A 26,368-nucleotide genomic window follows, 5' to 3' on the forward strand; every position below is an offset into this window, starting at 1 on the left:
GTGTCCATCTTCTACGGACGTTATCTGTTGACTCAGCAATCAACTGCGCTGCATTCGACGGCATCGACCCCATACCTCAGTGAAAACATAGTGGTTTCGCCACCTGTCACTCGTTGGGAGAGGTCTGGATCCGATTCCCGTCGACAACTGGATAGATTTCTAAAGTCTTCTTCAATCGAGGCCAATTGCAGGCGGAGGGAGTAGGCTTTTACTATGAGTTATTCCAGGTTTTTCAGCCTGCACAACAGCACATGTAATTCGACCAGAGAATACACACTTCTGCAGACTTATACAGATATAAATTATGCTTGGGAGCCGTTTAACATAATAATAATAAATTAAATAATCGTCCCCAAACATCTTTTACAGTTCATATTGACGCTTATAATAGTCTCGCACATACAGAGAATTCATTAAGAGCAAGTTTCTAATGGATATTCACTGAAGCAGGCATTTTTGATGACCGCGTGTGGGACTATAATATATAGTCCCCACACGCAGTAATTATGGGACTATGCGAATACAAAGCTGATCTGGCAATGATAACTTACACGTACTGAATGTGAGGGCACAAAGACAGTCTGTGCTCTGCAGTAAGTTACTATGATACCTGTAGATAAATCAAAACGTTGCAATCGATATAAAATACAAAAGTAAGTAACAATAATTTGGTTTTATGGAATGGCATGATAATTTTTATTTAACTATCTCGTAAACAATTTCATGGTTTTGTTCTATCCTGAATTCATTTAGAAACGCCAATTTATTCATTTGCATTTTGCCGTAACTCTCTGATACCCAAATTTTGAAACTTTCTACTAAGTTGTTTACAATTCTCTGCAAACTTTACACGCCTTTCCCATATATAGCGGGTTGGCTTCGCATTAGCAACAACCCGTCCCCTTGTGTAGGAATAGACTGGTCTGTGACGCTGGTGAATGCTCGAAGTCGGGAATAGCTGATAAAAAAATTGTAGTTGGCACACACGTGGCGATCAATTTGTGAGTGTTTGTGAGGAAGAATGAGTTGATCGACATCTTTCTGATTTTGAACGTGGAATGATTGTGGCGGAGAGATGTACAGGTGCCAGTATCCCGACAACAGCCAACATGGTAAAGTACCCCCGCTTTCTGTGGTGTCACGAGTCTGCCGTAATGCAGCTAACCACCCAGTATAACGTAGGAACAGCAAGACCAATATCCGCATGGACTATGCGCTGAACCTTAGCACGTACAGGCTATGGCATAAGACGGCCTGTCACGGGTACTCTGCTCAATGCGAGACACAAGAAACTGAGCCTTGCATGGGCACGTACCAACACTGCACCACCGACATGTGGAAATCCGTCGCTTGGTCCGTTTCCAAATCTATCATCCTGATTGGCGTTTTTTTTTTTTTTTTTTTCTTTCTCTTGTTAGTTATTGGCGCATCGGCTTCTGTGGCCATAATGCACCTCCCAAGGTTTTTGCAGTACTTTGATCCAAGCCCGAGGCGGGATTCGAACCCACGACATTTGAGTTGCCAGGCAGGCGCTTTACCCACCCGGCTAGCCCGGTCGGCTCCCTGATTGGCGTAACTGCATTTAGAGAAATGCAATATGACGACTTGCCACCTGGATGAACCGTTTGTGTTCGGCAGGCTGGAGGCGGTGTTTCATGGTTTGGATACTGTTTTCGTGGCATGCTTGGGTCCTCTGATCACCGTTAATCAACGGGTCCATGGGAACACCTACCTTTCTATCATCGCCGACCAAGTGCACCCCTTCATGATAACAATATATCCAGACAACTCTGACTTCTATCAACAAGAAAACGCTCCATACCACAAGACCCGGCAGGTTGCTAACTAATTTCAGGAACATCACAATGAATTAAAACTTATTCTCTGTCCTCCCCACATTCGCCCAACTGGGCGTGTATTGGACCTACTGGCAAAGGGCATTCGGTGCTACAACCATCCACTTGATAATGCGCGACATTACTGTACACATTGTGTAACGCATGGTTAGCACTACCACAGGGCACCTTGCAACGCCTTGTGGAATCCATGCCAAGACGGGTACTGGCTTTATTACGGGCAAAAGGTGGCCCCACGAAGCATTATAGTAGGTGCTGCTAATGCAAAGTCAACTCAGTGTATACCACAACTTACAAATAAATTGGATTTCGTCCCAATCATATTCACTCATTCTTCAAAATACCATAACTTATCTATAAAATGCTTACCAACTTACGCATACCTACTTATAGAAAGTTACAAAAGGATGGAAAGTGACTGATAACCGATGCGTAAAAATCGCAGAAATTAAAAAAATTCAATCAAGGAAAGGATTTCTACAAAATGGATTGTTCTGTACTAAGACACTAACACGGCTCTTTGTATTATAAGCTATGGCCTTCTAAGTAATGTACACAGGAGATTATCCCGAAAAGAACAGAATTTTTAAAACTAACTTTTCATATTTACAAATCTTTCCTCAACACCCTACTAATAGGAGAATGTTTCTGGAGGATTGAGTTACAGCCAAATAGCCTCCATGTTGATGAACCATCTACTATAGAGGATTCAGTTACCTTTACTAAGCTGTTGATTCCAAATTAAGTAGTTCGTTATCTCATTAAAATGCGTATTTATTCAACGAATTAAAATCATATTTATTTTAAACCATATTAATTTTTTTCACATTTTTTATCATAAGTTGTTAACGTTTAAAAATACCATCTGCGACAAAATATGGCTTCTATTTTAAAGGTCTTCAAAAATTATGAAAAACCACTGAGGTATACAACTGAGACCTTTAATATAAAATAAAACTATTCAAGACGAAATTTTCGTTGCATGCGAAGGTGATCCAATATGAGGAAACAAGCATCCTCTGCAACACCGTACTAACAGCACTTTTTTTTTTTTATATCGATCATGTTCCCCTGCTAGAATCTAGCGGGAATAGTGAGTCAACCTTTAAACCAGGGATTGAGGAAGTCTCCACGGGCAGGAAGAGAGGCCCTCTCTGCATGGCAGATGAATACAAGCAATGCCATTTACCGACTTTTACAATAGAGGGTATAAAGAATAAGCTAACGAAGGCGGATCATATTTTCAACAGCAACGCAGTAGGTAGAAATAAATTACTTTCTCTTACCCCGATAATGAAGTGAGAGAGAGACGCACAGCCAAAACTGGACCCTGGGTTGGGCATTTCAAAGTGCAAAGCAGAAGCTTAGAGATATATTGGACTGCTATGTGCAGTAGGAGTAACAGCGAATACTTAAATAAATACTAATAATAAATAAATAAACTATATTAATACTGGCAGACGTACTACCAGCGAAAACACTTCGCGAGCCCCCATGAGGTTCGCGACCCACATTAAAATAAGAGGCAACAATTCTCGAATTACACAAAAAGCAATGCATATACAATGTTTGTAGACCACAGATATTACGTAACTTTTGATTACTACTTGTTCCCCCACAAGCGTAGGAGATTCAAGGAAACATTCCAGTCTTTCTTGCTTAATCTAAGAATGGTAAGAACAAAAAGCCATCAACCGCGAAGTGCACAGAAGGTCGGTGTCATGTCATAAAACTCAGTTAGTCAGTGTGTAACTGACAACATTAAAAAGGAAAACCGTCAAGATTCCACAGTTTTTTTCTTTCTTTGAAGAAAAGAAAAAAAAAAAAGACAGTAAAGCAGCACGAAGTCAAGAAATAATAAGGTAGCAGAATAGGCTGTCAGGCTGTAGGGTACAAAGCTACACTTGTTGAGAGTTGGTGGCAGATAATTACAGAGACTTCGCTGAAGACACAAAAATTGCGCCCACTAAACCTTCTTCCCTCTGACAGCGACAGTCAACGAAAATGAAGAGACAACACAGCATGGTGACAAGAGATAGTTGTAATACGAGCCGCAACCAAGGCACAAAAAAAAGGCTACTCTAGACACTAAAATAAATCCCTTTTTAGAGTCACGCGCGTCTGTTGATTGGACTAATTTATAACACTTTACGTCATCTGCTACCAAGAGCTGGGTGAGAAAAGCAGCTCCTAAAGGCCTAATAATTAACAGGATATCCATTTACGATTACTGCAAAAAATGTATCACCATAAACGTAAAGGTAAACCTTCTCCAAACATTAGTTAAACGTGTTACTTACTACACTGGTGTTTTAAATTATTTCCTATTCCATCCTTGCTCTGACATCCTCAGTGAGAGCTCTGTATGGTAGGTCAAAAACCGTCTCTACTTAACTAGAGCAAACCCTGTTAATTTAATTAATCCTAGCCAATGGATGAAGATGCGTAGCTTCTCTTTCACACAGGAAGCAACTCGTCGATTCTGGAACCCATTAGCAAACAGAATGCAAAACTGGATCGGTGAGCCTACAAATAAGGCATATTTTCAACTACAATACCTTGCTAAGACGTGTGTTCGAACAAGGCTCCATAATGCCTGTCTCATTAAACCGGCAGAGGAGGATGGTACAAGAGAGAAAGAGAGGGCTAGTCGGGATCAATAACCTGCAACTCGTAGGAGAAAGACGGCGTGCAAGTTAGCAGAGATTACCACACGAATGGATAAAGCATTTTGTACGCTATCTTAATTAATCTTCTCATTAAAATTTAAACCTACTAAATCACTCATCAACGGCAAATCCACCTGTTTCGTAGCACACTACAAAGAACGAAACACTGCACGAATCTTCTCTTACCAGACACAGCAGCCGTGGAAGAGGTGGAGGAGGCAGCAGCAGCCAGTCGATGGAAGAGTGCCGAGCAAAACTCTTTGAGCAGAGGCAGGAAAACTATTTCGTCAGGCGTTCGAACAATGATCTCCAATCGATTGGATTATCGCGGCAGGAGCGTTACTGCAAAGTCGGTGGTGCAGCGTTTTATCAGCGACTCGTGCTCAACAGTCACATGCCAAGTTTCTCACGAGTCTGGTCTTCAACAAGCAATTGTCGAAAACCTGATGACGTCACGGCGCGCGCACACACACAAAATCGGAAAAAGAGTCGGAGCACAAACGCTCCGAAGGCTACTGGTGACCTTTAATATTTCACAGAGTTTGTTAGCAGCGAGAGAAACGATCGATAGATAGCGCCGTTATGCATTGGTGTGCGCATGCGCACCCTGCGCAAACAATGGTCGCTCAAAAATTGAAATGAGACCGACAGGTGAGACGGAGTACGCGCTGGTTCTTGTTAATAGTAAAACAACTCCAATGCAGGTGGGCTTAAATGATAACGTACTCCAGTAGTGAGGTAAAAAATGGAACCACTTACCTATCAAACCATGGGATGCAAAAAGAAAGAAAAGTTAAAATAATTAAGGGACCTTTGGAAACCAAATTGGAAGAACTGTCACCGTGTGGAATCCTACATGAGCCAGTGAGTGAACAAATCAATTGAAACGATGAAAAACCCATTTGAAAGACAAATCTCCCTCCATCTCCTTTCGTAATGCATGCTGGGATACAATAATCGCTTATCAATTATTCAATTTCCCATCAGCTGCTAGTGCAATCGAACGAATCCAACAGTTAAAGCAGAACCACACTCTGCTTCATATCTTCCCAGGGTATCAGTCTCCTCCCCCTACACACACACACAGAAGACTGACACACTTCTTTTACAAGACCAAAGTTAATGAAAGCATCTTCCTTATAGAAGGAAATTCCTCAGTGCAAAGTGCATCCAAATCGCATTATAAAAACACTTAAGAGATAAAATGAACTGTGAAAAAATATACAGTATATAAGTTGATTTTTTTTTTGTCGCATAACTGTTTTACTTCGGCAATAAAATTTTCAAAGCAGAAAATTAAGTTAAAAAAATTTTTTTTAACGTCGATTATCCGAAATTTCGATTACCCGAATCAATCAAGGAACTGTCAGATGGCGCCATGGTTGTGCGCAATTGATATATGCACATGCGCTATGCCAATTTATTTTACACAAGCTAAAATATTTAACAAGCGAGAAAATTTCTTACAGTTAATAGGAGATGGTTTGGACTAGCTTTCGTTTAAAAATAAGTTGAAAATTGAATTGAAGCATTTTTAATTTTCTTTTAAGACCAGTACCAGTGTCATAGGTGTTTCTGTACTATGCTTATGACATAGGAAGATATTTGCTGATGTTGCGAATTCTGTTTTCGTAAAAGTTCTCTCTCATTTGGAACTTAGAATACAATAATACATTCAATATTTTGTTAACAAGCATAGCTATACTGTATTTATATCCACTTTCGGTTATTTTTTAAAGATGAATTTCGGTGAGGTGACGTTAAGTTATTTTATTACAACATCAAATTCGAATTACAGGGGAAGAGGTTCAGAATAGATTGAAGGAAGTTTTCTTTTAGCCAGCGAGTTATTGATTATTAGAAAAGTCGTTTCCGAGGATGACAGTTTGAAGAAATTCAAAGGTCAATTGGATATTTACCTACGTGAAAAGGGAAGCACAATTTGTATTTTATCGTCTACTTTTTTTGGTGGGGGAGGGCGGCTGTGGTGGCTTTCTTACGCTACATCGCAAATACTTAATAATACTCAAAATCTATTGGCTTCTAAAAAGGATGATTATCGTAAGATGCGACAAAATGAAGATTATCTTCTTCAGAATTTGAACTACACTGAGTCGACAGAAATCATGGGATACTTACCTAGTAACGGGTAAGCCCATCTTTCTCCCGGATAAGGGCAGTCACACGGCGAGACATTGATTCCACTAGTTCACGAAAGCGTTCCATAGTTATTTCCATCCATGTTTGCTGCACCGCTGTCCATAATTCCGTTGAATTCCTGGGTGGAAGATCCAAAGCTCGAACGGACCTATAAACGGCATCCCAAAGGTACTTATTAGAGTTCATGTCCAGTGAACGGGGACGCCATTTCATGGTAAAATCTGTGGAATACTCTTCTAACCACATTCTAGTCGCGAGAGCTCTGTGGGGAGACGCATTGCCCTTCTGGAAGAGTCCATTGCCCCGTGGGTGCACGATGGCCATAAATGGATGCAGATGGTCTGCAAGGATGGACACGTAACCTGGACCGTTCAGAGATGCGTCTAGACGTACCAGAGGTCCCAACGTGTGCCAGTTGAACACGCCCCAGACCATTACCGACGGTCAACCTGCCTGAACAGTTCCTTGTTGACATGACCTGTGCATAGTTCGCGCGGCTTCCGCCAGATATGCACCCTCCCGTCCGCTCGAAATAACTGGAAACGGGACTCATCGGATCAGGAGATCCGTCTCCAATTATCCAAGGTACAGTGCCGATGTTCTTTCGCCCAGTTGAGGCGTAGATTCCTGTTTGTGGTGTTAGCAATGCGACTCGGTGGGTCCCATAACCTACTGCATCTAATGATTGCATAATGGTCTTGATGGAGACGTTTCTGACATCACCTTCGTTAAATTCGGCGGTGATTTATGCTACTGTCGCTCTCCGGTTGGTTGAAACGGCCACGTCCATCCACCACCTTTCTCAGCCCACATCGCTGTCCACTATGAGATGTTATTTCGGAAATGGCGTATTCCCGATACACTCTTGATACTGTCGAACGGGGACAGTGCAATTTCTGTACCACCTCTGCAATAGACTGACCCATGCGTCGGGCACCCACTATCATCCCTCTTTCAAAGTTGATTAATTCACGACGTTTATCCATACTGACATCGAATTACTGTCTACGTGAATGCAGTGTACCTATATGCATGCCAGGCGGCGGGTTCGTCCACTAGCGAGTGGGGTGACAGTGTCACGTTGCCCAGGAAACCAGGTATTCCATGAATTCTGGCCTTTCAGTGTACTAGTTCGTATAATTTGCATTTCTTTCATTCTTCAATAACCAGGCCACGGTCCGCTGCTCATTCCTCAATTAAAAATATACACTTGGCTCTTCGTGTTTAATATTTGGTGATAACGATTTCGATTCTCGGGTAATGAATGCTATTTAATATTCATCCAAGAGGGCTGATAATGAAAGTCGGTCGTAAAACTAAAAAAGACAGGAAAACTTTTCCTAGGTACTCCAGAGAGAAAACGCCAAGATAAGCAGAAAGCAGATCTTTCATAAATCCTGCGATGTTCAGGAAATTATATCTACTGTAAATATTAAAATATCATGTTTAATTCAAAACCTTTACCACGTTCGCATAAGAGTATGTTTTAGAATCCATCTGATTACAGGGAATTTAGGTGTATGCATATTTAAACTAACGAAGTCTAGTTTCCTCACACAAGTTATAATTCCAGTCAAAAAAAAAAAAAAAAAGTCGCCCATGCGCCATGAAAACCAAACCATCCAGTCAAAAAGACATGGCTGGATCTGAAGCAGAAAGATCCACGACACACGTCGTCTACCTTCGCTTAAAACTGATGTACCGATTATTGATCAGAGTAGTTTTTCACGCTATTTTTAAAAAACTTTTCTACATATTTTGGAATCTCTTGTAGATGACAGTAACAGAAGGTTATTTCCAAAAAAATAACACAACACACAATAGTACTTCCTGTGTTGTAATGACTTAAATTGTGTGTTCGGAGATCTCAATTCATAAGACCTGAGGCTTCGCGAGCTCGCCAGATTATTTCCTATGGCATTTATCTTAAAGAAAATGCTTTGAAAACAATCTATTTTAAAACATGAGGAACTTATAAAAGGTATTACCAGTGTGTGTGTGTTTGCGTGTGCGCGCACATCAGAGATATAGATCTTTCTTAGACAACGTGCGCTACATTTCATCTTATGTGTCATGTGCAATAAGTAAGTTTTTCTTTCCTGGGTTTTGGATGACGATATCGAGATTTTCTTCCACTCAAGAAGTTGGTTGGGAGTTCCATGGTGCACAGCTACGTTTTAAATGCTCGAACAACTCAACCACGAAGCTTATCCATGAACTCTTATCATTAACTGTAACTTATCATGTAACTCGCTAACTGTATCTTTCCATCTCACTGGTGAAGAAAATGTAGGACTTCAGTGATTATTATATGTTGTGTGCACAATATCATCTATTTTTTTCTTATTAACATTTTGGCTACCTTTAATTGTTCTTAAAACTCCATAGAAATTTGATATTAGCTATTTGCTTTCTTCTTCTTCATGTGCTTCTCCATCTTGGAGGTTGGAGACCATCAAACACCAGTAGTCTCTTTCTCTACTCCTATGAATTATTTCTTCTGTGTTAAGTCCCGTCGTCTTTTATATCATCCATCCAGTTTATTCTTTTCCTTCCTCAGGGTTTTCTGCTTGGAATTTTTCCTTTTAAGACCAAGTTAGTATTTAATATTTTGAATCTCTTATTATGTGGCCAGTAGCCTATTTTCAATCTGCGTATTTTGTTTAATAGTTCTCTTTTGGTGCCACTGATTTGAAGGACTGTTATATTAGATATTTTGTCTGTCCAATTGATTTTCATCATTCTTCTCAATGCCACATTTCAAATGTGTTTATTCCTTTTACCACATCTTTCTTGTGGGTCAATGTTTCACATCCATGCATTAAAATCCATATGTAACGCTTTAAAACCCTTAGTCTTGTTTTAAGGCATAGTTTTCTTTCCGAATTTGAAAATTCGGAATTATCTGCTTTAGATGTGTAAATCTGTAATAAAAAAAAAAAAAAAAAAAAAAAAAAAAATGTAAGTAGTTTGGACTGTAATCTCTTGTTCAACGTTTTTATTTTTTCCTAATTATTTTATCTTATTTATTGTAATTCGGGCAAACACCTGGCTACGATTATCTCGGATGATGGGTAATATTGCTATGCAATTCTTATATAAAGACAGAAATCTGCAAAAAGGATTTAATAATATCAACAACGTATGAATAATGCAAAAGCATAATCTATATATCATTTATGTACGTGGCTACGCATAAATGGTGCTTTCGAAATATGTCTTCACTGGACTGAATCCAGTACTGACTGAACACCATTTGAAAAACACTGCAATAAAGGGTCCGTTATTTCCATCAAGCAAAGTTACGCTGAAAGCACTGTTATAACAGAACAGAACGTGTAACTGTAATCGATCTCCACAGAAGTTTGATATTAGCTATTCGCTTCCTTCCTCCTCCAGTTTAGACTGTTCCCACACAGACGGCAATACAGAAAACCGGCACTTAAAAGATACACACGCATTCGCTACATCATACAGTCATAGCTGGAAATACATGTTTCCCATGGCACACAGTAGCTGCAAGGCAATCCTTCGTAGCCGTTCCAGACTTCTAGTGTGAATTCTTAGACAAACATTAAGCTCGAGTTGGTGTAGCCGATCCGGCTCGTGTTTAACGACGCGGAAATGTTTCAGGTGAGCTTGACAAATTGTCGGGTAAGTTTTAGTTGATAAATGAGGTGGCAGGCGAGCTGTTGTCAAAACTTCGGAGATCGCTTGAGTGATGTAGGAAGAGGCAAGTTACGGTCGCAAGTATAACCGTATTGCTTAGCAGGTCAGGTGCATGACACCACATCATTGCCAACTGGCTATAAATTCGCGTTAGAAATGAGCTACGAAGAGTACGCACGTGACACTACGTATATTTTGTGCAACCCTCTTAAGAAGGTAACAATGATGCCAACAGGCTGCAGTAGTGAACCTGTTGTTAAAAATGATGGTTTAATTCTTATAAGGATTGCAACTAGATAATACAACTCTTTTCACCTAATTCTGAAAAAAAAGGGGCAAAACTAATAATAAATCGTATTTTATCTGGGCCGATGAGAGCAATACACAAAGTTCCTTGCTAGCATTTATTGAGAGCACAAAGAATATAGCTGAAGGGGGTAAATCATGAATGACTCTTGAGTCTAAAAATAAAATCGCACACTTTATGTGTAGCCACACAAATCATTACGGACGTTAGCTTCAAATGACTACAGCAGGCAGATTGATACAATGTTAGGTACGGCAGCTGGGCGTGGAAACCAAGCTCTAGCTGCCCGGCGCAATACCATAAATCATATAAATCGTTGTCGAGGCTAGCGAACCCTGGTGGCACAAAATGGTTATTCGCATGGTTTGCACGCACGTACTATACAAGGAGCTAATATCGCGTGCACATACTGGCCTTCCAAAAACGCGTTCATTAAAGCAATCATATATACAACGGAAACAGAAGAGTTTTGTTAGCCTATATAAAATAGAAAAAAAAAAAAAAAACACGTTTCGAACTCAACAAGTGAAAGAGCAGAAGGATGGACGAACCATGTCATCCGAATTAAAAAAAGAAAAAGTGAACTGATTTAGAATTATACAATTAACTGACGTATTAACCATCACAAAAGTTAGTGTAGTTGCATCATTTCTACATTTTATTTATTTTTTTTAAAATAAAAACCACACACGAAAGGTATTAGAACCTACTGTATTCAGCACCGTGGACGGGTTGAAAGCTGAGAAGACAGAAGATACTTATTGACATGTATTTCTGTAGATTTGTAATTTTCGGGAAATACACGTGAAGGAAGGTTCGTCTAAAGAACAGAAGTAGAAGGGATAGATGATGAGAAGGAAATGTTGGTTCATAAGTTTACAGTTGGACAGTGAATAGATGCTGGTAACTACGGCACGTGTTAGAACTGGTTTGGAGAGAGCGCAGAAATCACAGATGTCTCTTTCAGAAGAACAGTGCCCATGGAAGTATCTATAGAAAAGCCATGCAGTAGAAACTGAAAGTCTATGAGCAGGAGAGACTTCATAAGAGATGGGTCATTAATTAATCTTATTTGCCTCTTCTGAATAGCCTAGGAACTTGCAATATGTCATGGGGAGGCCACCACCCTAAATGTGGGAACAATATTTCACGGTAGGACTGACTTTAAACTTATATACAGAGTGACTAGTTGTTTAGAAGAAAAGTAACGCCGAGATAGAAAAAGAAAATCCACTTTTTATGCACAGGAAGCAATATTTGTGATGTGTTTATGCCAAGAGAGATTAAAGGGCTAATTCCTAATAGAGATATGAGATCTTAGTCTAGAAATTCGAGTGTCATCGAAGATGAACATAAACCGAAATTTGCACACAAGGCATCATTATAACTACAGCGCGTATTGTGAAATCCTTTACAACGAGTTTCCTATCTCTTATGCTTTGAATAAGTAATACTTCCAGATAAATAAATCTATCGTTACTTATTCTCAGTTGAATACCACTACCATCTCAGAGTTGACTCATCGGTGGGAAAGTATTAATTATTTATTCTTATTATTATTACTATTTATATCTTGTATAAATAATAACATTTATACAAGAAAGGTATATGAAAAGTGGATATATATATAAATATGCTTTAATAAAAATACCCTTTCAAGATACTTGAGCTTAGTATTCAATTAAGGTAAAGTAAAGTAAGGATATCTCTCAGTTATCGAGAAGGACGTTTAAAGAAAATCTCTTCTGGGGAAAAAATAAATAAATAAGAAATCTTTAAACGGAACTACCTATATTTTCATGAAAATCCATCCACTGAGAGTCGAATTACATGGGGATAAAGAAATCACAATTGTCATATTTCTATTGGTTCGACTTTAATGAAATTTAGAAAGGCTCGAAAAATATTTTTAAAAGATCCAAATAAAAAATTTCGTGAAAATCCATCCACTAAGAGTCGAATTATGCATATATGCAAAGGTTCCTAAAAATAATAAAATCAATTTTCTCGATTGCCTATCATTTTATCATTTAAAATGACCTTACATGTAAAAAAAATAGGACAAAAAAATCAGGCGTGAAAGTTAACTAAACTTTCAGAGCTGGATTTGAAAGAAAACGCCACAAATATACATGCGTGTGCCGATGTACAGGCACCAACATCTTTCACTTTACTTCTATTTATGAACAGTACAAACATTTACGACTGCATGAATGAATGTCTTCGATATTCTATTTTTATGCTGATATTTTATCAATAGTCATCTGATATATTTGGCAGAACAGAATGACACGGTAAGTGTAAACTCGATGATAAAAATCCCAGTGTGCACCGTACATTACTGAATCGAACAAGACTCAAATTTTGTAACTGGCTGCACAACTTTTTTAAAATTATGATAAAGAGACAGTGTACAAAACAAACAAGATACAGAGATAAGTAAATATATAGCACTTATAGGTGGCCCTGCAGTCACGTGAAGAACGCAGACATTTCGTTTCTGCGCATCTGCCACATTGCCCATTCATTCATCCATCCAAATGGCGAATAAAAACAAACATAGCCAGTGCTTCAGCTACAATGTACAGATATGGATAGGCTATATGACGTATGAAAAATAATAATAATTTTAGGATTTCTATTGGTACCATTTTATTTGAATTTGAAATGGCTATACAAAGCTTTTTAAAAGGGCCAAAATATAAAATTTCATGAGAATCTGTCTACTGGAAGTCCAGTTGTTACATACGGACGGACGGTCGGACATGGTGAAGTGCATTATGCATATATGCTAAAGTGCCTAAAAACAGCAGATGTTATACAGATTATCAACCAAATAGAGAATTTGGGGAACACTGCATCGAAGACTTACCAATTGAAATATTGCATTATATTAAGCGGGGGAGTCTCTAACCACTTAAACTGGCTCGTCATTTTACCCAAGGGGGAAACAAAAAATACAAATAAATATTTAAATACATTCGAGCAATATATATTGCGAATACATAACTAGACCTAGGCTGATGGGTAGAAGTGATAAAAACTTACCTGTCTGGGCTTTCGATTCGGTTGTCCACAAAAATGACGCTTCCAATGAATAAACAGACCTATTTCTAACGGAATAAGTTATATTTCTAACAGGCTTGATAAAATATTTACGCATATCAACATGATGACCTCACATGCCATTTCAATTAACTCCTCTCTTGGCCCTTTCCTTTTAACCTTTAATTATTTGATACTAAAATTCAATAAGTCCCATTCAATTCTTATGAGGATTACTCAAAATTATGCACAATAATGAAAATCAAGGCATATTACACTAATTTCAGGCCATTTCATGGAGTTTGCCACCTAAGTGGACTATAGGCATAAAAAAAATTCGGGCTGCATTCGACATCTTTCGGGGGTTAATGGATTTTGACAGTTTTTCAGTGTGAAATATCCAGATTTCCACAAGACTCACTTCTACTTCGGTTCTCAGTAATGCAGTTCGTGCTTACAAAAAAGGTTACCGAACCCTGAGAAGTCGGTGTTTCTCGATGATCCGTTGTATAAGACCAAATCACAATCATGATCGGGAGTTTTTTGATTTTCACAATGCCAGTAGTAGGTAAGTCCAAATTAGTGATGTCCTTTTGAATACAGCAAAATCCCATTATAATGAATACTAATCTAACGAAAATTTCGTCCTCCATGATGGTTATAGTGTTTCGCCACTTGACACTCGTTTGGAGAGTGTGTCCCCGACTCCGGTAGACGATTGGATGAATTAAGTCCTCTTCAATAAAGGCTGCAGTTAGATCTCATGAGGAGGGAGTGGGGATTTTCCTCGCGAATTATTTACTTTGTCATTCCTTAAAAGATGAAAATGGGCACGTGAACACGCACACTAGTACAAACTTAAAAAAAGCCCAAAAAAACAAAAACAAAAAAAAACTGTTTACTCGATGGCCAGAAAAAAAAAAGTTGGAATTAGTAATCGAATTTAACAGTACAACCTGAATCACATATTTTCGACTGTATTAAAGATTAATTTTTATTAATGTGTAAAAAAAATCAAAATTGAATATTAACAGCAAAAACTGACATGGGACAAAGCAAGAAATATATATCGTATTGTCTTTCTGAAGTGTGGCTTGATAATATTTCATGCGATATCCTTTCAAAATGACGATGAACAAATATTTTTACTTCTGTAGTAAATGTTTTGTCATTTTGTCTACTTATTATTGATAAATTTTATACTATAACATTTGAATTATTAAGTTGGTATTTAGGTAAAATAAGGCGGAAATCGCCACTTCTGTATATTAGAGAAACAATTTATTTGAACAAATAATGGTTTCGTTCATTGGAACGAAATTTCAGTACAACGAAATGATTCCTGTACCCTCGAAAAGTTTGTTGTAAAAGGATTTTACTGTATTATATGTGCTTTTAGGGGGAGGGGAATTACATAATCCGTTAGGAATGGCTACACCAAAATAAAAAGGGATATGACTTTCAGTTGAATGTGAAAGGTGATATGCCTGAGGATTAAAAACCGAAAAGAAGTTTTCGGTTTTTCATCACTGAAATATTGATTAATCCACTAATAATCATATACAGTATAATAATCTTATCCTAGTTTCAAAACAACCGTATGGATAACTATGGCGGACGTAATCGAATGATTTGACATCATTCTTCCCAGCGAGGTTTTAAACTTTACTTGTTCTTCTAAGGGCCCCAATGATAACGGTTTTTTTTTTTTTTTTTATTCTAGAATGACTAGCAGTTCTTGTAATGATTTATCCGACAGGGTAGTCATACAATCTGTCACCTGTAGGTGTCATAAGTAACTGCACCAACGCTTGTCTCTGCTTTATGGCTTCTCGATATCCCTGTTGCTATCTCAGTGGGTGTCATCAAGAAGCACTTCGTATTTGAATACAGAGTACCTGACTCGTTGCTCCAAGCATTCTGGTCCGCCGTTCAACTACTTATTAAAGCTTTTCAGGAGGCGTGCCCAAAAGAACATGTTGTTGACGCATTACAGAACAAGGCAAATGAATACCATAATGGGACAACAAACTCGTAGAACGTCCAAATAAGGGTTTTTGCAACCTTGATTATTTCGGTTTCATCATCAAAAATATATAAATCAAAGAGGAATAAAAATTAAGTATACGGAGTAAAAATATGATCTATTTTACACACACACACACACACACACACACAAATAATTTGTAATAGCTTAAAAGAAGCTCGCATTAGAGTAAAACATGCCAGATAGACTCCTCATAGGATATTCATCAGTCCTCAGCAAAAAAGAATGTGTAAGATGACTGTTCCTATGCAGAGCCGAGCAAGAACAACTTCCTCTTTACAATTCCTGCACGGGTTGGATGGCCATGTTTCGATTATAGGATTAACCTGCCATAGTTTGTTATCTGCCCATGCCACGAATCTTACCACAGTTAATATATCTTATTACGTGTTATTTTCATACAGTCTGTATAGCGGATCGATAGGCGAAGGTTATTTAGAGGAATTGCTGATTTGGCTGCAGTATCGGTCAAATTATTTCCACTTATTTCAATGTTTCTAGGGTCCCAACAAAAGCAGATCTACATTCATAGAGAGAATGTTGAGCCTGGGACAAGGACTGAATAAATTGTGTGACCAAGGTTACTTTTATAGCGGAACAGAAAAGTTGTTCCGAGGCAGGAAGGAGATAAAAGTGAGTAAAGTACGTATAATCTATTCGTAATGTTGCAAGCATGACCTTACATGATTACGAACTTTCAGTCGGAAACTGGATGGCCAAGGCTGGAGGTTTGGTTTAATCTGAAGGAGTTTGTTGCTTTCGTGCATTCGTCAGGCGTTCTGACAATGACTGGTACTGCTAGTCATTACAAGGCTTTTATAGTCGATAAAAGGAACTGTACAGTAGGCCACGGTAATGAATAGGGTCTAATAGCCTTAAGGCACTATATGTTCATCAGAATTGTAAACTAGAGGCTCATAATCTAACTGTGATCTGACTACAGTACGGTATAAGTGTAGAAGGGTTTGGAGATCAACACCGTTTAATATGTTCAAGGAAGATTAATTTTCTGTGTAAGATATGACCTAGAATTCAGATATTACGTACAATAGATATTAATAGTATTAGTGGCAAATGATGCAAGAAAGCAAGCTTGTAAAGCATTAGCAAAAAAAAAAAAAAAAATAAAATAAAAATACACTAACCACGTCTATTCAAAATCCCCACTTCCACAACAACAGATGAAACTTTGTCCCAGTAATCAACCACCTGCTGGCTGAAGACAAACTTCCGCACATCTATCCTGCAACCATCCTTCCTCGATTTGAATTTATGTCCCCTCATGTGTAAAATCCCAACAAGAGAAAAATTCCATCAGCGTTGAGCTTGTTCAATTCACTCAAGGCCCTAAACACCTCAATTAGATCACCTCGCAGGTACCTAGTCTCCAGAAGCTGTAATTTGCAGGACTGATGCCTTTCTTGGTAAGACCACCCTTTTGTTGTCCTCTGCACTCGTTCCAGCAGATCTACATCCTTCCTAATATGAGATCTCTAGACCTGTATGCAGCACTCAAGATGCGGCCTGATCATTGCCTGAAGCACACAATCGCCCAATTTCAAAATCGGGTCAGGAATGGAAATTATGCTTGGGTCGAGATACGAAAACTATTTTCCGCAACCGAACTTGTTGATAACAACCGCTCAATCATTCTCATATTTTGCGAGTGGCAGGATATGCCCTCATCTGCACATAACGTAGTAAAAAACAGAGTCGAATATTGTCGGTTACTGAACTACTTTTTATAATGAAGAGGATAGCAATAAAACTGGGCCATGTGGTACATCTCCTTCTTGAGTGAATTTGCGAGAAAGGAGAGATTGCATACAGATTTGGAAGGAAAGATATTTCGAAGAGTTCTGCATGAACTTGAGAAACTTGTCTCTTAGGTCCAGTGTGTGTAGATTGTACACAATTCCATCGCGCCATGATGTGTCAAAGGCTTATAAATATCTAGATAAACACATTGGCCTTTCTGGAGAAAGAATTACGAATATGGGCGTCTGTCTAGATCATAAAGTCTAAGATGTATCTACCAGTATGAAAGCCACATAGTATTAGTACTGACAAATTATGCAAGAAAAAAAATGAAAGAACTTCCCACATCACCTATCCACCCCCTCTAATAATCTATCTAATTCCTTTTATTTTATTTTATTTTATTATAATTTCCATAATAATGGCTATGGTAGCCTACCAAATGTAGCAAAATTTAATTTAAATTTATTAAAATTACCCACTTCTACAACACCAGATGGAAGTTTCTTCTAACAATCAATTACCCACTGGCTGAAAGCAAATTTCCGCACATCTATCCGACAACCACCCTTCCTATATTTGATCAACGAACATAGACCATATTTTCTCCCCAATACAGTTGGTGGGCCTATAATGACTCGGATTCGACGAGTCTTTACAAGGTTTTAACAATGATATGATGTGCACATGGCACAAGTATCCAAGAAAGTATTTTCTGTGAAGATCCGGTTATACAGGAGTAAAACATGAAGTGACTATTCACTGCGTTATTCTAACATAACATAGTGAACCCCATCACGTCCAGCAGAACTAGGTTTTAAATGTCTAGAGCAAGGTATAGTTCTATTATTGTGAAGGGACAGTTGCAAGGATGATGGGGGACAGTCTCAATTTAGGACATAGCACGGACTTAATTTTTGCAAGGTTGGTAAGTACGAGGTTATGGCAAAGGTCTCAGCTAAAGATTCTTCGAGAACGTTAGCTGCGCTTGAAGTGGTAAAAGGTCATGTCCATTCTCATTCACAATAATGTGAAGAAGGACATTTATTGTACATTTTATCCCAGACAGTTTGCATTCCGGTGGATGGTAATCGTAGAATAAACCATCTCCACGAGTATCATTCGTTTTTTCGGCTGAATGCGCCTGACATTAGCCCTGGCTCTCTTAAACTGAATTACATTTTCATTAGTATAATGTTTTGGAAAATTATTCCAGGCTTTATTCTTCTCTTGCTTGGCTTGTCTACATTCACTGTTCTAACAGGGTTTTTGAACCTGCTCAAAGATTTTTTTTAAGAATTTTAGGGATTGTTTTTTCAGAAGTTTCTAGTATTTGTTTTGCTGCACTGATGACAGCGGCATCAAATAAGGCACTTCACTGATAATTCTTCCAGGGTTGCTAACTGTTTACATATTTCCAACTGGCACTTGGAAAGTGCCATCTGGTAGGGCAAGTAGTAAGACAAGATCTTAGATCCGCGTCTAGATCACAAACTATGGTGATAATCACTACTCAGCAGATCCTTATGGACCGACCAATTAAATAGTGAAAAAAAAAGAACTGAAGAACGTAAAATGAGGTCAATTGCAGAGCTTGCTTCGGTAAGCAAGTGAAAGAGTGTATGTAATACAGTATTATCAAATTTAACTTGTCAAGAGTTTTTTCAAGTCGTCATAAAAAGTTTCCCGTTTGTCCTATGTCTCATCGCTCCAGGGCAGATGATGTGCATTAAAATCGACCAAAATACAGCAACTGAGATATCAGATTTTCAAGGTCACTGCAAGAAATACCTTGATTAGGTGCAATCGCTCTCGAACTGATTTTTAAATAACTAATTTTATATCACTGATTCAGATCAGTGATATAAAATTCTTCTATTCCTCGTGAAAACCAGAAGTGTGGCGAACCGATGTAACGCACTGGAAACCCTGTCCCTTAAACTCCGCTGAAATCTTTATATCAAAACAATAAAAAAGCGCAACATACGCCATTTAGCGTGATTTTTAATGTCCTACTGTACGTATTCTCTAAAATTACATTATCGGATATTCACTATAACCTTTTCTTGGACTGGAAGTTGAGGAGATAAGATATCTTTATTCGAGACCGGCCCACAGGCGTGCAACAAAGTTTCATTTGCGCGCCTAACAAAGGGACATACATCCGAGGTTTTCCAAAATCAAATTATGCACTGGAACTCCACAACAATTTGCTACGCTACTAATGAAAACCCTTCTTGAATATGTTTACACTTATCATTCCTAATAATCGAGCTTAAACCAAATAACAAAATGATTCTTATAAGAGATTAACTAATAAAAGTTGAAATTAATCAAGTGGTAGAAAGTGAATTGGGCGCAACTTTGTTAACAAGAAAAACTGCCATGGTTGGAAATTCTGTGAGGGGGGAGGGAATAGCTATGATGTATTTTTCCATGCTTGTGGTCCTTGCTTTCGCGTAGCTTTCACTTAATGTGGCACACAGCAGCTTTAAATATGAAAAGTTTTGGATTTGAATAAAGAAAAGCAAGGAAAAGTATCTCAGTATGGTATACTTCGTTGTCGGTTTTTAGGCGACGCATCAGCAACTAGAACCATATTTCACTATTATGTGTATTCATGGATCTATTTGCATATTGTGCTAGCTGTGGAAACCGTACTCAAGACGCCTGAGATAGGATGATAACTACAACCCGGATTGAAAAGGCTTCAGAAACTCGTCCAGTTCGAGTTCCTCGAATCCCGATCTCTTAAAACGGGTGACAAGTGGCGAACCATTATACAAGGAGACGTATAGTTTGAAATAGGAATTCCCAACTTTGGGTATGACGGCTGACTACAATGATATTAACACAGATGAGCCAGAGAAACGAAGCGGAAATTACCCAAATGGATTTGCTTGTACGTAAAAACATCGATATGCTAATAACGATTTCGATTGGTCGCTGCATATGTTGGTTGTACCGAAGCTCGATTAGTGACATCAATAAAATGTAAGACAAACCCTGCATGTCACCACGCACCCTATTTCCGTGCAAAAATAAGCACGCGATCACAGAGAGCAAAGCCATGCCACATCGGGCCTGCAGTATGCTGTGCATGCCAAAGGTTTCATGACCGTATTTGTAACAAGCATGAAAATTCACCAAAGAAAACTTGCGGGCGGTCTTATCAGCGAACAGTTTTTCCAGCTGAAGTGGCAACTGACTGATTTGAAGAGGTTGGAAAATTTCTTTCTATTGATTACTGAAAAATCGAGGGAAATCCGATAATTCTGCGCGAGATCGTGGGAATGGCAAAGCACAGAATCTGAGAGCAAATATATTTGTAGACAGCATTACTGAAAAGAATTCAGAAGGCATTATTGGTCGGTAAAGGTTACGAAAAAGAGTTCTCCTTGCCCATATTTAGATAACATCAGAACGAATCCCTCCACTGTCTTGTTTTTTTACTATCTTCTTAAGCTGTGTTCGATTTAATAAGCGAATAATTTACCTAATCGATTATGTCCATCACTACTTTTAGTCATCATAAATGTTTACAGACGTAAAGAGGTTCAGTTGTTACTCTTTAATATTCACTGAAATGATCTTCTCCAAAACTGTTAAACCAACAGATACGCCCTCTCTAAAATCCGGAAAATTTTAAAATATTACACCTCTCAATCCCCGATTAACGTCCACCCGGGAATTTTTAAGAGCTAGGTGTTCCTAAAACGGCAGAAGATGTGTTTGAAGTAATAATTTAAAGCTTCTTAAAACCTAAATATATAAATGTATCTTATACCATACATGATATAAGATCCATTTATTTTGAAATTACCACAGATGATATTATGCATTATTAGCATTAATTAGAACAAATATGGACCAAGGAAACAATCCTGCTATAAAATAAATAAAACTATCCTATTATTTAATTAACAAGAATAACCATTGCAAATATTTCGCAAAAACTGTTTCTGAGAAGTAAAGATTAATGTAGAAGTAACCTCTCCCTCGGCTCCCTTTGTTGCTAGCTAAGGTGTCAGTGGGACGAACTCGGGTAATAAAATTACTAAAAATTATTCTAAAGGGGCTTTCGTGGAAATCCCTTTTAAATAATGCCAAGCTCCAACCAAATATGTATTGAAATAAGGAACTCTTTAAAGAAAGAAATAAGACGGCAAAATGTGGCCTTATTTCTTTCTTTAAAGAGTTCAAAATGAGGTAATTTATTTATTTATAAGAATATAAAATTTTCAAACTATCGGTTAATTTTCAGTTTATATATTTAGAAAATATCTTAGCAAACTACAGCCACCGAAACTGAGGCGTCCAAACAAAAGGCCTTTCCATCACAATAAAAAATAAATCAAAAATAAGTAGCCGAGGTGGATTTCTAACGTTCGAAGCGGAATGGATGGACACTTTTTGACAAGTGAAAAACGTATAAGTGATTTATTTTTTATTTATTTATAAGATGCAGGAAGGCATTTTCCAAAATGAAGCATCTTCATTTCATTGAATCATTTAGCCATTCTAACACTAGTAACACGCTCAGAATGAAAATATTCAAACTAAACCATTAACTGGAAGTTCCAGATAAACTAACATACATGCAAGCTTACCCTGAGGTGTTCCTGCCAACCATGTGCGTGGTGGAAATCTTCCCGAGGCCCGAACTTTTCCTCTTCTGCCTCTAGTATCTCTAGCGTGGACTCAGACTCCGATAACCATGCAAGGAAACGGTCCAGAGCTTTGTCCAGCTGCTGAAGTGAGTTGAGGGCGTTTAGCAAGGCCTTTCCTCTTGCTTGGACGCTAAAATAAAAGTGAGAAATTTCAAAATACCAGAAACAGTACACGTAAAAGTAATTTGAAAAGCAAGAAAGTAAACAGAAACATGATCATGCTAACTTGAAAATACGATTCTCCTTTAACTTATGAGTATCTTAATTTATCCATGTTTACGTGAATTTAAGTGAACGTCGCGTTAAAACCATTAATCTTATAATCGAATCGCGCTAGATCTGTTGGAATCTGGATTAATGAAGAGAACACCTTTCTATCATTCTGAAGAACCGTGGAATTTGTACAACAGACTGGCAAGATGCCAAATACACTCTCGGAGACTTTTTTCATGTTAGTGCTCATATATCAAAGTCATAATATACATCAGATCAAGTTTAGCAGAATTACGTAAGAGAATTATAGCAAGCTTCGCACAATAACCTCAACATGCTGTCAAGTTACGAACACTTGTTGAATGACAATGTTTTCATTTTAAGATAAGATATATTTAGCAGAAACACTGAAAAGCCAACGATTACAAAAATCGAGACATCTTGATGGCCCCCGACTATAACCAAGGTTCGTGTTTGTACGAACATCTCCAAGGAGATGTTTGCACAAACATCTTTATCTAGAACAAAAAACAGTACCAAGTTCAGGGTTGATTATTTAATAAAGCATCGTGAATAATGAAATTATCCTCAGAAAATTTACTTCTTTCCGTAATCGAAGTATGACGTCAAAGAGGTGATTCCACTAATGACTCAAAATGAGGTAAGAGCGAATACTTAGGGGCATGATAAGGCGATAGTAATTTCCAAAGTCAGATTATGTTCCATTAATTTCCACAAACACGTTTACTTTATAAACAGACTGCTAAATGAATGCAAAGATTGTCTATGCGAAAGTTTTGTCTACCAGAGAGAAATAGCAAAATACAAATTTAAAAAGACGATACCTGGTAATGGATTCAAAGGAGGAAAATCACAATCCATTGACAACTTTTCACTAGATACGCAGATTTAAAAATATATATATATATACGGATATGCTATTTGCATATAGTTACCTGGCCAGATGCATTTGAGATACGCTGATGCGTTACAAGAGGTCACATCTAATTGAATAGTTTGCCACATTAAACTAATGCGATGCAGTTTCCTACATCTCATTTCCGCTCTTAATGAAGGAAATTCTTTGAAATGTGATGGCAAAAATCCACATTCAAATGTTTAAATGTAAATTATGATGCTGAAAAAAAAAAAAAAAAACACATTTTACAATAAATAAGTATTCTTCCAGGGATTTAAATTAGTTGATGAGCGTGAGAAAACTTAGATCAGTGGACTTTTACGTAAACTACGTGTGTTTTATAGTCGCCTTTCTATTCTTTGTATGGAAAAAAAATTGGCCGTTTCCCAGTATAAAAAGTCTATGACCTCCGCAGGAGATAGATTACCTCAGCACATAAAAAAAAAAAAAAAAAAAGTAGAATATTTCTTCCGTCACCAAAGGAATTCAAACTCAGCCCTTTTCACCCAGCAGGCGAAGTTGTTGCTGACTAATACACAGAGATCCTCCCATAAAATGAATTACCAACACGGTAGCGGGTAATTCATTTATTTGGCAACCACAGCAACAATTATAATTTTTATAGTTTACCTTCAACTTGAGAAGGCAAAACTGGATTAGAGCAGTCCTTTCCAATTCACGAAACGGAAAATACTGCAAGCAGGATTTCATCTTGATCTCTTTCCTCTCGTTTTTTATCTTTATTTAATTAAGGGTGAAAAACCAAGGCCCTGTCCCTTTTACATGAATCTGAACGAATAAATCTACAGCGTCAGTTAATGTGTGTTAAGAGCAAAAGCAACTAAGGCTATGAGGCATCAGAGCATAATGTCCGTAACTGCGTATATCCTTCAGTCGGTTTGTTGGCCGCAAACATCGAGTTTCGGAGCAATTCTCTCCTGAGACCGACTAAGTCGGCCGCGTTGTGGGGGAGAAAAAAAGCACAAATTCTCGAGCCATTGACTGGATTCGAACGCACTCAGACCTTTTCCACCCAGTGTGAGATGATGATTATAACCACTGTGCTACCGGCGAGGGCTTCTCTCGGTTTAACCGGAAATTATAGTAGAGGCTAGAAATTTGGACAGAAAATTCCAGAATTGACATAAAATGTAATACAGCAAGAGTATTCATATTTCAAATATGGAAACAGTTTAAGCAATATATAAGAAATATAATGAAGCTTTAACACTGCTGAATGATGTTAAAATTTAAAATCTTTATCGCACTGCAATAATACAATCCTTCACGGCCAATAGCCAGCAGTTTTATTTCGAAAATTAAAATAAGGTTACAGAATCACATCGAGATCCAGATGTCTCTCAGCTTCTAGTGTAATTTGCCAAAATATAAGTACCTCAAAGAGAAGTTCAGGATTTCCAATGAGTTATTTTACTAAGTATGAAGAGATTTAATTGGATATCTCGGATTCTGGGATAAATGCCACAAAGGCTAACATTAAATTTGAATCCTTAGAGCACCGGATACAAAAGAATGGACAAGATTTAGAAGATTGCAACTGCTGTCTGTATACAACACGTTTAACTTTCCAATGTTCAGAGGACAAGAAGCTTCACGTTCATGCAAGATTTCTTGTATTGGTTAGAAGAAGAACAAAAATTCATTGAAGTTTCTTGGACATCACTATGAATCCACTGTTTCGTTTGTGATAAAGGTGGAAAATTTCATCTGCCAAGCTAATACTAGAATGCCATTACAGTTGCAATGTTATTATGTTGAAAGAAGAGTTTGATGTATTTACAGGTATATTCTACCTGTCTAAAAAGAAGATATATAAGAAAAACACATTTTGATAGAAGAACCAAGCCTCCGGTATCGCAACAGTGATGGATGATAACCTTTTGTTTTATATAAAAGCTGTGCTCCTTTTCGAAAATCGAAGAACAAAATGAATTCTATACGTGTATTTTCAGTTTTTAATCAGAGAAAAAATGAGTTTTGCTTAAGTATTCAGAGAAATGTTGTTACTTTTGTTAGTGTAAAAAACAGAACAATAGAAAAAATTCATTCATTATGAAGCGAACATAAGCAAGTTATCTGTGAAGAATTGTTTACAGTAATCCCACAGCTGTAGACTGATAAATTTTAGTCTATTTACGCACCTTTTTTTCCTAAATTATTAAAATCAGTTTAGTTTATTAAATCAAATTTACCGACGACAAAGGGCTAAGAGTGTGTTTACAAGAAATATGATGTACGATCTGATTACAGACTGACAGCTCAGATTAGAAATGTTGGGACAATATTTTCAAAATCCTATAAAAAGGCATAACTGTCTCCTCGTGGTAGTAACGTTGGTAGAATGGCCGTCCTACCTCCACTAGATGGGCCTTTTCTCAATGTGGCTTAGTTGGTCTCAGGCGAGTTAGCATAGGTTTTCTCCAAAGTACTCAGGTTTTTCACCCAGCAAATATGCAAACTGACCACAGAACACGCGCAATTTGCAAACATGATATATACTGAGTAATCACTGAATTATGACCACCCCTATGAAAACTGAATGCGACCTGTTGACCACGTGAGGTCCAAGAGTGCGGAGTTAGTCGACCTACATAGCATAGATAATGTCAGTGGTTCAGTAGGTAGTAAAATTCCGAGCGTGAGTAAAAGGAAGGATTTATCGGAATTTGATAATGGGCAGATTGTGGGTGCTCCACGAGCTGTTGCCTCGATTTCCCAAACGGCTAAACTGGTGGGGTGTTCGAGAACCGCCATAATTAAAGTGTACCAGGACTTGAGTCAAAATGGTCAAACAACGACCCGACGGCAAAACTGCAAAGGTCAGCGAAAGGTTGATGATAGAGGTGAGCGCCGGGTTCGATGACTCGTACAGGCGCAGCACTGTTGAAGAGTTGACTATCCAATACAATATGGGCCAACCCGGAACAATATCTGGTATGACCATGCGTCGCACGCATGGGCTATACCAGCAGACGACCCCTATGGCATCCTCTCCTAACCAAGGTTCATCGACGTAAAAGACTCGCCTGGTGCA

The 26,368-nt window shown here is 38.0% G+C and overlaps 1 protein-coding gene across 4 annotated transcripts in view; it reads right to left on the bottom strand.

The window, feature by feature from the left end:
* The window catches only part of Dys (Dystrophin), a 932,899-nt gene that overhangs the window by 152,329 nt on the left and 754,202 nt on the right, over positions 1–26,368 (bottom strand). For all 4 annotated transcript variants that reach the window (XM_090379791.1, XM_090379790.1, XM_090379788.1 and 1 more), the window contains exon 51: positions 22,122–22,311. In XM_090379791.1, the coding sequence (XP_090235917.1) occupies positions 22,122–22,311 (190 nt within the window). The remainder of the gene's footprint in view (positions 1–22,121; positions 22,312–26,368) is intronic.

This window comes from Mastigoproctus giganteus, chromosome 8, assembly GCF_048544385.1.
Source record: "Mastigoproctus giganteus isolate SK-2022 chromosome 8, ASM4854438v1, whole genome shotgun sequence".
Classification (NCBI taxonomy): Eukaryota; Metazoa; Arthropoda; class Arachnida; order Uropygi; family Thelyphonidae; genus Mastigoproctus; species Mastigoproctus giganteus.